A 13,212-nucleotide genomic window follows, 5' to 3' on the forward strand; every position below is an offset into this window, starting at 1 on the left:
GCAAGATAGGAGTAGCAGAGGGTGCAAAAGGGCAGGTTGCGTGCAAGGGCTGCTGGTTGGAAATGGTGCGGGTTGGCTGGGTTAATGACAGAGCTGGGTGGTGTTGGCACAGCTGTGTGTGTGGAGAGCTCAGGGCTGGGCTAGCAGCAGGGGCTGCGGTTCTGGGGGAGGATTTCTGTGCCACTATGCCTGGTGCTATGGTAAGGCAGCGCTTTAATGGGGCTCTTGTTCCTGCAGCGTGGCTACCATCTCATCTCTGTTTGGCCTTTCTTTTCTCCCCCTTGTCCAGACGAGATCCTCCATTCCCTGGCTGGCCCTTCCTCCCTGGCTGGCCACGACCCTCATGGCTGGCGTACCCCAGTGGACTGTGTCCGGGCCAATGAGTTGTGTGCTGCTGAGTCGAGCTGCAGCTCCCGTTACCGCACCCTGCGCCAGTGCCTGGCTGGCCGGGACAGGAACACCATGCTGGCCAACAAGGAGTGCCAGGCAGCGCTCGAGGTGTTGCAGGAGAGCCCGCTCTATGACTGCCGCTGCAAGCGGGGCATGAAGAAGGAGCTGCAGTGCCTTCAGATCTACTGGAGTATACACCTCGGGCTGACGGAGGGTAAGTGTCCTGGGCTACGGCTCTGATCCTTTGGGTCTGTGTTGGGGAGGGGGTTGGACCAGCTGATGGATAAGCCCTGGAGTGGCATGTGCAGGTGAAGGTATGCCTCACTGATAGGGCGTGGGGTAGGATAGATCCAGGCCTGTTTGGTGCTTTGGAGGGCAAGGTCCTTATACACTACAGCCCTTGTAGGGGAAGGTGAGATGATTCAAATCTTCTGGGCTCCCTAGTTGAAGGGGCAGCTCAGCCTTGCTATCTGAGGGATGGATTCAATGCGTTTTGGCTGAGCCGTGAGCCCTATGAAACATGCACTGCTTTTGTGAGCAGATGAAGCAGGCATGGGTTATGGGGTGTGTTGGGAGCTGCACAGCCTGGCCCTGCAAAAGAGCCTCCATGTGGGGGCTGTTTACCTCTGCTTTGAGGAGTGTGGCAGCAAAGACCTGGGTGCTTTGCTATGGAGCTGGGAAGTGGTATATTGCTGGACAGGCCAGGGAGTCTGCAGGCCAATCTTGAATGCACAGCAATGCAGGGTGGGGAGGCCGGGACTGGAGCAGCAGGGCAGGACAGACCTGGGGGGAGTTGGTGGCATTCTTTAAATTCTTTTCCTGCCTTTGTCTGTGCCAGATGGCCCATTATAAGCACAGAGCAGGGTCAATAGGATGTCCTTAAGCAATGTGCGTGAGGCTTCAGTGACTCTCTCTCATTTCCAGGAAGAACTGAAATCTCCTCCTCTCTGCTAAATGCTCCCTCTTCTCTTCTCTCTCTAGACCATCTTCCCCATTCCCAGACTCTTACCCTTCTCCAGACTCATGCATGTCCCACACTGGTTGTGCAATAAAGACCCTTATCCATCCCAGAGCAGAAGACAATTGCAATACACCCAGCTTGGCCCAGAGGCTGGAGCCCTGCAGCCCACTCCTGTGCATGGAAGCAGCTCTGTTAGCTCAGCCTCTGCCTGCCTCTCCACGTTAATCAGCTGATTGTTATTCTGGAAGGTGCATCCTTGTGAAAACCAGGCTGGGTTGGAATAGGGGTCAATGGGGGTGAAGTGAGCATGACGCTGGGCTGTTCTCTGATGAGGCTTTCGCTTAGACCTGCGAAGCGGGGCTGGGTCCCAGGCAGACCTGGGGCAGCTGTGACCCTGTGGAGAACGGGCGCTGGAGGAGATTGGGTTGTAATGAGGAGGCACATCAGGGCATCAAGGCAGGATGTGGAGATGGGAGCACATCTCGCAGGCAGCAAAGTAATTTCCCATTTGTGTTAGGGGGTCAGATGGGCTGGCCTCCGGGCTCTCTGTACTCTGACTGTGTGTCTCCCGCACCCGTGTGAAACAAGCTGTCGATCTCGTCCTGGTGTTGGTGCCACTCGGGCTGGGCTTGTGGATCGTCTCTCTCCTCCAATACAGTGTTAACTTCTGTCTGTCGGCGTGCAGTGGAGCTCAGCTTGGTGTCCAGGGGTAGGGGAATGGTGTGGAAAGAAGCACCTGGTCTCTGTGCTCTGGAAAGCAGTGTGGGCTAGTGGTTAGCAAGCCCAAATTGACTTCTGCTCTGTTCCCCACCTGGACTGTAACAGCTGCCCTGACGACTCTGTGCTGACATCCCAGAAGAGCAAATGTGGCCTCTGATCCTGCCTCCGGTTTGCTTTGCGACAGGCTGCTTCTCTCTGTTCTTCCATGGCATGGGTCATGAAGACGACCCTTCTCTGCGAGGTGCTTTGAGATCTTTTGGGCAAAGGTGCACAGGGCTGCCTTGGCTATTAGCATGCACCTGCACTGCTAGCAGGTAATAAACCAGCTCAGCTGTGCAGAGAGACCTTGGTAGGGTGGCAGACTTATTTATCCCTTTATGTGGATCATTTGCCACAGGAATAAGAGGAGTCAAGTGAGGAGTGGGCTGAGACCCTGAGGGTGGAGGGGCAGAAGTGGTTTGTCGACTGCTGGATGACTCTGGGGGCGAGGGGATGTGGATCCCAGGGGACAGGCAGGGCATGGAGCTGCAGGCTGTCATTGCTTTGTTTGTAGGTTAAAGAGACCTCGTTTGTCAGCTGCCCCAACCTTGGATACCAGGCCGGCACCTCCTTCACACAGGCCTGTCTCTGGGCAGCATGCCGGGGGTGTGAGCGCAGTAGGATGGCCCTGGAGGGATCCTGGAGCTGGCTGCTCCCATTAACATACTTCTTCAAGCTGCACCAGGGCAGCTGTAATTGCAGGCAGGCAAAGGCATAAATCAGAGGCAGGAGCAGTGCTAGTAATTGAAATTGGATTTTGCCAGCACTGGGCTGTTCGGTTATTGATGACAGGATTATCTACTGTCTTCTCCTCTTCAAAGGGCGAGGTGGATCTCCCCACCTTGCTCCTCCAGCTCCTCTCCCTATAGGTGTGTAAGCCCAAGGCTCTAGCTTTTCTTTGCTGCACACCCTAGCCTGAGGCTTCCTGATGCTGATGGTTTTGTGAGCATGGGGACAGTGCCTGTGGAGCCCAAAGCGGAGCGGGTGTGGACCTGGATGTGTTGTGGGCAGCTCGCGTTGTGCGTATTGAGTGCGTCTGCTAACGCTGGCCTCAGTGACTCCTTGGACTATCTGTTTGTGCTCCGCTGTGGGGAAGGTGTATTTTTTAAACCACATTAAAATGCTGGTGGAGGTGAGGCAGGTTATTAAGGCACATTAGCTGCTAGAGATGAGCCCTGGATGCATCATGGAAATGTGGGTCAGATGGATGACTGGAAAGCCAGCCTGGAGGCAGGGATCTGTGCTTAATTGGGCTTTGCCCCTCATTAGCAGCCTTCATTCAGGGGCTTCAAAAGACTTGGTGGACATGAATGAATGAAGACTTATGTGTTCAGGAGGAAGGGATGGCCTGAATTTTTCTAGGTTCACCTCCATAGGTTTCCTGTTCTCTGTGTGTGCCCTTTTATCTATGCTCCATAATGGGAGGTAGAAGGCCAGAGATGAGGAGGCAGTTTGTAGCTTCAGTGTGTGTTAGCAGGTCAAGGTAAGCGCTGTGGAGAGCTGGTGGTTTGCTTTGACCTTCCCCTGCTAGCAGAAGTGGCATTGCCTTTGCTGGGGTGTTCTCACAGGCACATGAAGTGACAGTGCATCTCTTTCTCACAAAAAAAGAGAGCTAAATTACAGGGACAGGACCCAGGACTCTTGACTCCTACTCCTGTGACCCCACCCAGAGGTTCAGATCTTGCTGGTGGGCTGATGGCAAGATTGAGTCCTGGACTGAGATGGCAGGGCCTGCTGTAGGACCACCCAAAGCCACTCTGCAAAACCTCACCATGCGTCAGAGACCGCGTTATATGGATAGGCTTCCTGTCCCACAGCCGTCCAGTGTCCCCTCACCTTCTGTGACACTGAGAGACATCCAGTGGTACGGTATTTACCCACCACGCAGGCTAGGTGACTGGTCTGCATATCCCCATCTCTGACCACTGCTGGATTTGCCCACAATGCCTCTGGTTAATAGGCTGGTTTTCGGCTATCTGTCCTCCTCCCGCCTTTGTGAGCCAGGCTGGAGTGCTCCTGGCACCTGGGGGGCTCCGTCCGTTCATTAAGCCAGGCTGCTTCAACCCAGGTGCCTTTCCCGGAGGTTAATTGTATCATAACCTGCTTAGGCGAAGTTTGATGCCCTTTAATACTTGATAATTTACCTAGCAAGCAGCAAGGTTCAGCCGGTATTTAATTATTTATTGAATTGGAAAAGCAATATGCTGGGAGGTTACAGTGTTTCCTAAACACACTTTAATAAAGGTGCTATTTGTCATTGGGGCATTAGTAAACCAAGCAAAGCAAGTGTGTTGTCTTCAAGTGAGAGAGGCTTAGAGTCTGACCATACATATTTCTTTTCATCCTTTTCTTTTTTTTTTTTGACTCCCCTCCAGGTTTATATAACTACCCTGTTTCGTAAGGGCGGGGGGAAGGAGTGGCTGGATCATCATTATGAAGAGCTTTTTGTACTATAGTTGTATATGCAAGCCTCGAGCAAGTTTTGCAGATAGCAGCTGTCTAGGATCTTTGGTCTGCTTAGGGAGGGAAAAATAGGCACATAATACGGTGCTGCTGCCCCATCTCAAAAGGCATTTGGGGCTTTTGTGTTGGCTACTGGGTACCTGATTATGGGAGTGATGCCTTGTCAGGAGGTGGGTTAGCTGAGGAGTTGCTGTGGAAGCAGCCAGCACCTGGGGCCAGTATTTTTGTGCTCAATCCCTTTTTCATGCTTTGGACAGGCTGGTTCCTGGACAGCGGATGTTAGCTAGGAGATCGGAGAAGCTGTGACTGGTGCCTGAGTCACCGTGGACCGGTGCTAGGGGAACTGCCTGGCCTCACATTTGTTTGTACTATCATTGACCTCAGATCTGTTAATCTTAACCCTAGTGTACAGCACAATCCAGGGGCCTGCTGTTTAGCCGCAAGCCTGCTTGAGACCAACACTGGTGGCTTCTCTATCCAGTCAAATGAAGGCTCGGGGCTGTGGGGAAGTGGATTGAGACCCCACCAGTGCATTTTTTCAGAGACCCCCAAATAGGCAGCCAACGCTAACAATGTTGGAACCAGATGAGGCTGTGCTCACAGTCTGCCCCTTGCACGCTCTGGCTTCGGCAGGGCAGGAGGGTGCTCTTGGTTCCTGGTCCCTGGCAGATCGTCGTGCCTTGCAAACCTCTGGAACAATTTCCAGTAATGAAATGCATTCAGAGATGTCTACAGAGGAGCTGGTGGATTGGGCCTCGGCTATTCCTGATTGCTTCCTGCCTGTTAATAAGCCTGTTTTCCAGGGCAAAGTATCAAATGATTTCTTAATTATGGAATAAACGCTACCTTTGTCAAGCTAATAATATCCTGAGTGAGCACAGGCTAGAATTAGTAAGCTAGAAACTTCTCAAAGGCAAGCAGCCTCTTAACCCTCTTTCTGCCTGAGCATCTTCCCCCTCTAGCAAACTTGCTGCTTGTTCAGAGCCCCCCCAGCATGAGGCCTGTTTATCCGCTAAGTAGGGGCATTGCCTGTGGCTGCCTAGGAAGCCTGCTTCATGCTGGCCTGAGTGATGGCTGCATTCAGCACTGACTTTAAAGGACCAGGTGGTATTATTCCCTCTGGGGGAGGCTCTGGGTGTAAGCCACTGACCACAGCAAAGTGTGGCTTTGATCTGTATTACAGCAGCAAGCTGAGGCTGTCACTGGGATCAGGGCCCAGCTGTGCCGGGTGCTGTGCGCACGCATTGTGAAAGTCCCTACCTCAGGAAAGTCCCCTACAGAGGAGAAATTACCTAAATCTTAGAGGCAGGAAGCTGGATGTGGAGGGTCAGGTGAGCATGTGTTACTCTGGGACACTGGCCAAGTGAAGGATGGGCATCACACCCCCTGAGTCCTAGTACAGTGCATTCCCCAGGCAGTCCTTTCCCAGATTGGGCCCAGCAGGACCGGGTTATTCCCAGTTATACTAGTAGCTATGCCACCAAAGCCTGGTGCAGCAGCAGGTGTATGCTGGTGTAGGGGGTAGCATGGAGCAGGACCTGGCCACAGCTGTTGTGTCGGGGGGTGGGGGGTATGGCTTCTGTCTTTAATAGCATATTCCTGTCCTGGAGAATCCCCTCTGGGCAAAGGGCCAGCTTGGAGCTGTGCCATACCCCGGGTCAGCCTCTGCCTCCAGGGACTCGGTGTGGTCTTTGTGGTTAAACCAACCATCCTCTTTGGCTCATGGGGCCACGTGTGGTGTGGCAGTTCAGCTGCTCCTAACACCTCCCGTGCAGCCCCAGCTCATCCATCACCACCATAAGACACTTCCGCATCTGCCAGCGTTGCCTTTTATGCAAGAGCTATCAGTGGAGGTGCCCTGCTCCTCCTGCCCGCTGTGGAGGTGAGGCGGACACGCGTTGAAAGGAATGGAAATCGATGCATGAGGCTATTGGTCAGTCTTCACTGGGGGCTTTAAGCGGGCTTACATTGATTTTTATTTTTTTTTCTCCTTGCTGAGGAGACCACTTCCTCTATCGAGTCCGTATTTCCAGCGGAAAGTGCTGCCGTTAATGATGCTTTCGCCGATCTCTCCTTAGACAGAGACTGTGCAGGTCAGGGTGTGAGGAGTATGGAGACGGTTTCAAGGAAAAAACTTTGTTATTTCTTAGAGTTGCTCTAGGTCTAGGGATTTTTGGTCTCCAGTCTTGTGAGCTTACCTGACAGGGGAAACACCGTGACCACCGAGGCGGTTTTCCTAGTTGCACCCAGGGAAAACCGCTGTCCTGGCATGGGGTAGTACCCATGGAGGTAATGTATAGTTAACTTTCACTTCCAGTGGGAAGATCTTGGCTTCACGCCTACTTTATGGAAATGGGAGACTCCTCCCTCGCTAGCTGCTGGGGCCTTATGGCTGAGGGCAAGCAAAACTCGGGGGCACCCGAACCCCAAGTCTCTGGGCTTGGGCTGGCACGTAGGATGCCCGCTAAAGGATTTGGACATGTCTGAAGCCCCTGGTGAGAGTGGAGGATGTTTGCTGGTAGTAGGGCCATGTATGGTTCTGGACCGATGCATTGATTTGGCTTGGGACACGAAATTTTTTTTTTTTAAAGGAGTCTTGTGAGCTCACCAGTCCTTTCTAGCCAAATTTTGACCTATGTGAAGTCCACGAGCATTTTCCTTCAAGACTTAAAGGGATGCCTCTCATACTGGCAGCTTTCTTCCATTTGCTTTTGCAGTCCCCTTCATCAGGCTTCAAGCTCTTGAGACTTTGTCGGGCCAGCTTTCAGGTTGTGGTCAGTGACAGCTCTGTGGGCTGGAAGCTGGGCTTGCAAATGTCTGCACTACACCAAGTCTGGGTAGAGAACGATTAATAAAGGTTTCTAAATGGAGTTAGCAGGCTGCAGAGGGGAACAGGTAAAATTTCAGTATTCCCACCCAATCAAGTCCTTCCTCGCGCATATTTATGATTAAGGTGCTGCATTGAGGGTAGAGGAATCTGGGTTTGGCATCTTACTCTACCATAAGCAGACTTGGCTCAACTTTGCTCAGAAAATATTCTCGGTGTCCTCGTTTCTCATCTTTGTAATGGGGGCAGCAAGGGCTCAGCACAACAGGGCTGTGGTGGCAAATTCTGTCGCATTTGAGAGTACCTCTGATATGATAGGATGGCTGTGTAAGTCCTGGGTAGGGTCTCGGCTCTCCTATTGAAACATCAGAGATTCCTATTTTTCCAAAATGAACTATAATTACAGCTGGGCGGAAGACAGTTTTCCATTACAGAAAAAATTTGGCCTTATCAAACCTTTTCCCCTCTTGAATTGGATTGAGAAATCTCTCATGTTTTCAGGGACTGTAAATCAAACAAACCCAGAGACCTTTCGTCTTGAGTGAATCAGAAGGTTGCATTTTGAAGTCTTCATTAAATTTAAACTATAAAAGGACAAAGCCAAAAGTCACGCTGGCTTTTCTTTATCAATCTTCTTATTTTTAAAAAAAAACTGAAACGGGGAAGTTTCCTGACCCCCAAAACGATTGACAGGTCAATGGGATTTGGATGCTTAATTCTCTATAAGATGCCTTTGCAAATACCAGTGTCTTATAATTAGCTTTCCTAGAGTGGCTGTGGGGTTGGGGGGCAAGGGCTGGCAGCGTAGCAATGGCAGAGGTGGCTATTGTGTTTATTCATTGTAGGTTTTTCCATCTTTTTTTTTCCTTTCCTCTACTCCAGGAGAAGAATTTTATGAAGCTTCGCCTTACGAGCCAGTCACTTCTCGTCTCTCTGATATATTCAGACTCGCTTCAATTTTCTCAGGTAATAAAAACAAAACATGCTTTCACTGCTTTATTTTCCCTTTCCTGTGAATAAACCTGCTACCGGGCTCCGTGGGAATGAATATTAGCGGCTCTTTCTCCCATTCCTCATTCCCTTCCCTTCCAGCCTGTCTACCGCCTCCTTAAATCTTAGCTGCACCCCTTGCATCCTTATGCCTTGACATCTTAATTATCTGGCTAACCTGTTTCTGCCTATAGCTGTGGATGACGTCATGAGAGGCCTGTCTGTGCAGAGATTTATTCTCAATTACCTCCCTGTGTGAGTGTGCTTAAGTCTGGGATAAGAATGCTTTAAATCAAATTAGTTTAAAGATTCGGATCAGTAGCAACAAGGCCCTTTTTGAGTTTGGCTAGACCTTCTATGCACTGGGCAAGTGATCACACAACCCGCTGGCAACAGAACCGTGCTTTTTTGCCTGTGTGTGTGTCTCAGATCGATAGCCCCAGAGCCTTGTCTCAGTTGAGCTGGTGTGTATTTGCATCCGCTTTGGTGGCTTGACTTGGCATTTAAACCAGAGTAACTGAGTACAGAGCCTGGTGCTACATTTCCAGAGCGTTGGACTGATGTGGGCTTATCAGTAATGCAGGATGAGGCTGAAAGACAATGCACAGAGCAGCTGAGTGACTTAGCTCACTTAAACAGCTACAGGCGGGTGCAGGCTTAACAGCTGTGCCGTACAAACTGGCATGCGCGCCCCAGCTGCAGTCCTGCTTCCTGTTTTGAATGCTTGTAAGTTGGACTTGCGTCTCCAATGTTGGTCCCTTGCAAGGGGGAGCAGGTGAAGAGGAAGTGAAGAAACGGAGCTGAGGCTGGAAGGTGCTCTCAGTTCTTACCTTCCACTCACGATGGTGCCCAGAGCAGCAGCCTCCTCCTGGGAGTGGCATTTGTACAAAGATGCTGTGGTTTAGGGTTTTTTTTTTTTTATTTTTTATTCCCCGCCCCCCCTTTGGACCCAGCTGCTTCCAAGCCTCACATAATAAGGAACTGATATAGTAGGCTGGAGATGTTGTAATTCGCTCATTTGTCTCATAGACACACACAATGTGTTCTCTCCCCCAGCAGCCTGCCTAGGCCATTAAGCTAAGATTTCCCCAGAGGAAGACAAAGCTCCCAGTGCCACGAGGGATCTGAGACTGGCACCATCCCTGTTCCCTGGGTAGGATGTAGGATGACTGCTGCTGTAGCAAGCAGGCATGGGAAGGAGGAGGCAGGGGAAATCCATACTCGTGAAGAAGTGCCTGGAGGTTATCTGGCCTGACTTGAACCTTTGTGGACAGGGGACGTGGTCACTTATCCCTTGCTTTTGGGCCAGCTTTGAGCACTTATAAGAGCCCAGAGACGGAGCAGATCTGTTTGGAAGAGAGTCTTGTGGAGATGCGTGTGGGTGGATTTCCTGGTTTCCTGCCTCCTGGAATTTTTCCAGGTGACAAGAAGGGTCTGGAGTGGTTTGGTGGTCCCGGTTTGAAATGGGAGAAAAGTTTAAGTGATGTGCCGGGGGAAGGTACTCTTCAGACGGAGCTGGTTTATTGACCATCACTTGTTCACTGGAGCCCCCGGGGCCCCTTGTGAACCTTCACGTGTATGAACAGCATGACGTTTGAGCAGCCCAGAGAGCGAGAGCAAGGCACAGTTTGTCCTGGTCTAGTCATGGGGCCCATAATTGCTGCTTGGAAACTTCCAGCAAGTGACTTTTCCTCCCTTGAAAATGGCCTTTCCATGAAATTGCTCTTTTTTTTTTTTTATTCCATGGAGAAAGATTCCATTTGTGCAAAGCAACATTAACAGCATTGTTTTCCACTGGGAAAACTGGAATGATTTTTTTTATTTTTTTTGCCTAGATCCGTTTGACCTGACTTGGAACACTTTTCTTTATTGAATGGACTGGAAACGATTCCTTTCTGAGTCAGTTAAGAACAAAATGAACCTGCCTTTTAAATGCATTGCCCTGGGGGAAGGGCTGTCCTCTAGGGAGCCCAGCTCATAGCCACAGAAGCAATAATACCTGTAAGGCAACATGGACCCAGCCGGCTAATTTTAGGAAAGTCAAAATGTTTCAGTTAAAAAATGTAGATGCGAGAAAGCCTCAGCCTCTCCAAAACACAACTTTTAGAACGTTCTGTCCTGCAAAAAAAAAAAATCCTGTCCTGAATCAGGACGCAAACTAATGTTGACACGTGTTTGGTGAGATGGAAATTTCAAAGCTTGCTAAATTATTAATCCAGTGGGTTTAAAACCAAGATTTTTCCTGGCTCTTGGGAATAAATATCTCTGTGCATCGAAGTCTGTTTGCTACCTAGTAAAAAGCTCCTCACCCTGGAACTGAAGATTAGGGTAGACTAATTGGACCGGCCACACAAGTGTTGCTGGGCTTCGTGGGAGAAGAACCTGCTCTGGGGTTTGTGCTCGTTTGGAGTGGAATTGGGAAAGGGAAGGGAGCCTCTTGGGACATTTGGGCCTATGCTTTCCAAAATGGCTAGCTGGAACCCACACCAGCAAAGTGCAGGTCTTCGGTTTGCAGGGGCGCAACCAGGGTTTCGTCCGTTCACATGTAGGGACTTGATCCTACAGCTGAGACAGGAAAAGCCCATCTCTTCAGGTGCCGAGATCCCAGGTACCGTCTCTAGACATGACCTGTTCAAGGGCATTATTGCAGGCTGAGATGTCTGTCTTGAGACCTCTTGAGGGGACCCAACTCTTAGGACAGAGCTGAGCGCCCTCCATTTATCCCTTTAAATCCTTTTGAGGTCCTGGGAACCGTGGGCTCTCTGATCCCAAGTGACTCCTGGCGACGTTCATGTCATCACCTTGTGACGGAGGTCGGAAAGGGCCGTGCAAGCTGTCTGAAGAGGTGGCTGAGGTCTGTTGTTCTTCTCGCGCCGTCTTGGTGTCCTTCCTCTAATGGCGGGATCGCTGAGACGCCCTCAACTCTCCTCGCCGGGACAGCCATCAACGCTCCCTTGCCAGTGCGGTAGTGCCAGCCCTCTCCTGCAGGCAGCTGCCCTCCAGCCACGTAACCCTGGGACCAGGCAGGTCTTCTTTGCCCTTGCTCCCCCATTCCTAAGGCACCCTTGGGTACCAGCCTCGCCTGTACCTCTTGCTTGGAGGAGCCCAGGAGTCCTCCAGACGGGCCATGTTGCTATAGCTACTGAGTTCAGCCGTGATAATATAGAAGGCAAGAATGGAGCGGAAGGGGCAGAATCTGATTACTCTGCAGAGATGTATTACATGCCTCATTGCACTGTCTGGAAGGTTAGGGCTTCTTTAAGAGAGCATTCCCAGCAACGGGGCAGACTAATAGAAAAATGTCCCTTCTGTTTCTTCCAAATAAAAGCAGTTAAGGGCAAAAACGGCTGCTTCTGTCAGCAGTGAAGTGACATATTGCTGTGCTCTGCTGAGAGGTTAATACTCATAGCAGGAGCAGCAGAGGAGCTCACGTGCTTCTTACTGCGCTGGCTGGCCTGGCTGGGAAGGGCTCGCTCGGGGCAGGGGTGAAGGAGGGGATAGCACAGCCCTGTTACCGTTTAGACTGACTATGGATTGGCGGGCAGAGGCTAACGAAGCATCTGGCTAGTCCTCGACCTTGACAGTGCGCTGCAGGGCCTTGCTCGCAGCCTCTGAGCTGTCATTCTCCAGTGTCACTAATGTGAGCATAGTTGTTCTCAGTTTTGTTCGCTTCCCAGCCGCTAGTCCCAGGCAGAGCGGAAAGTGGATTTCTTGTCCCTTTCCTGCCCTGTTCAGCACCGTAAAAGAAAACTGAAGGCAGCTGCTTGACTAATTATCGGTCGTATTGCAGTAATGCCCAGCTGTACCCAGACCCCAGATTGTGCTGGGGCGTGGGCAGACACGGGTCATACGCTCTACAGGGTGGCTAAATTAACTCATCTCCGGGCTGAATTTAAAAGCCTGGCTTTTGCTTCTGAAGCGAATTCGCAAAGCTCCTTCCCAAATGGGTCGGCTCTGGGTTCCAGACAACAATAGCATCTATCTTTCCCACCCCACCCTCCCTGCCCAGCTCCCCGCTATTGGATTAAATTAGCATCAAGGAAAGATTTAGCTGGTGGATCATAAGAGAGGCAAAAGCAGCGGGGATGGGGATTATGGGTTCATGGTTTGATTTATTCGCCCTCCCCCCCAAATAAAACTAAAAAGAAATAGCTCTGGAATGGCTTTGTTTGGATGCAGCGGCACTTATTAGAGCGTGGGGTTGGCCTTACCCTCTGCCGTGGGGGTCTGGCGGGCAGGCTGCAGCAGAAGGCTGCACAGAGGGGCATATCGCTTTCACAGCAGCATGGGGCATAAAGTGATTATCTTTAGGTTGCATCCAAAGCCAGATGCAGAAAAACATGTTATTTAAATTTCGCAGGATCAGGTTCCTCACCAACTGGCTGTCAGAGCATCAACACCATGGAGGTTACGATTGCTCCCCAATCCACCACCCTGGTGTGGACTTGGTCGATGATGCCAATGCTCCTGCCCTAGCGTTTCCACCCCGCCTTTCCACTTGATGCCCCTTCCTCCCTCCCTCATTGGCCCCGGCAGTCTCGAAACCCTGCCTTGCCTTTCCCTCTACTCCCCTATGCCGTCTTGCTGGCAGCTCCATCTTTCTCGTCTTGGGCAGCAGGTCCCCCCTATTCCACATCCTTGTTGAAGTGTGGCGCCCAGAACTGGATGCAGTACTCCAGATGGGGTCTCACCAGTGCGGAGTACAGTGGGAGTATGTATCACTTCCTTAGTTCTGTATGAGATGCATCAGTTCATTCATGCCAGCATGTTGTTTGCCCTGCTGGCCACAGCATTGCACTGCTGACTCATGTTCATGCGATGG

General features: G+C 51.1%; 1 protein-coding gene and 1 long non-coding RNA gene across 2 annotated transcripts in view; both read left to right on the forward strand.

Annotated features, from left to right (window-relative positions):
* The first annotated feature begins 201 nt into the window (after positions 1-201).
* Positions 202-13,212, forward strand: part of GFRA2 (GDNF family receptor alpha 2) — a 74,604-nt gene continuing 61,593 nt past the window's right edge. The window contains exons 1-2 of the mRNA XM_019514502.1: positions 202-604; positions 8,283-8,366. Of these exons, the coding sequence (XP_019370047.1) occupies positions 217-604; positions 8,283-8,366 (472 nt within the window). The 5' untranslated portion in view covers positions 202-216. The remainder of the gene's footprint in view (positions 605-8,282; positions 8,367-13,212) is intronic.
* Positions 2,113-6,871, forward strand: LOC109295567. Its single transcript, XR_002096765.1, has 3 exons — positions 2,113-2,124; positions 6,070-6,075; positions 6,779-6,871. It is a non-coding gene; the product is annotated as an uncharacterized LOC109295567 (long non-coding RNA).

This window comes from Gavialis gangeticus, unplaced genomic scaffold (genome assembly GCF_001723915.1).
Source record: "Gavialis gangeticus isolate Ggan-Ray unplaced genomic scaffold, GavGan_comp1, whole genome shotgun sequence".
Classification (NCBI taxonomy): Eukaryota; Metazoa; Chordata; order Crocodylia; family Gavialidae; genus Gavialis; species Gavialis gangeticus.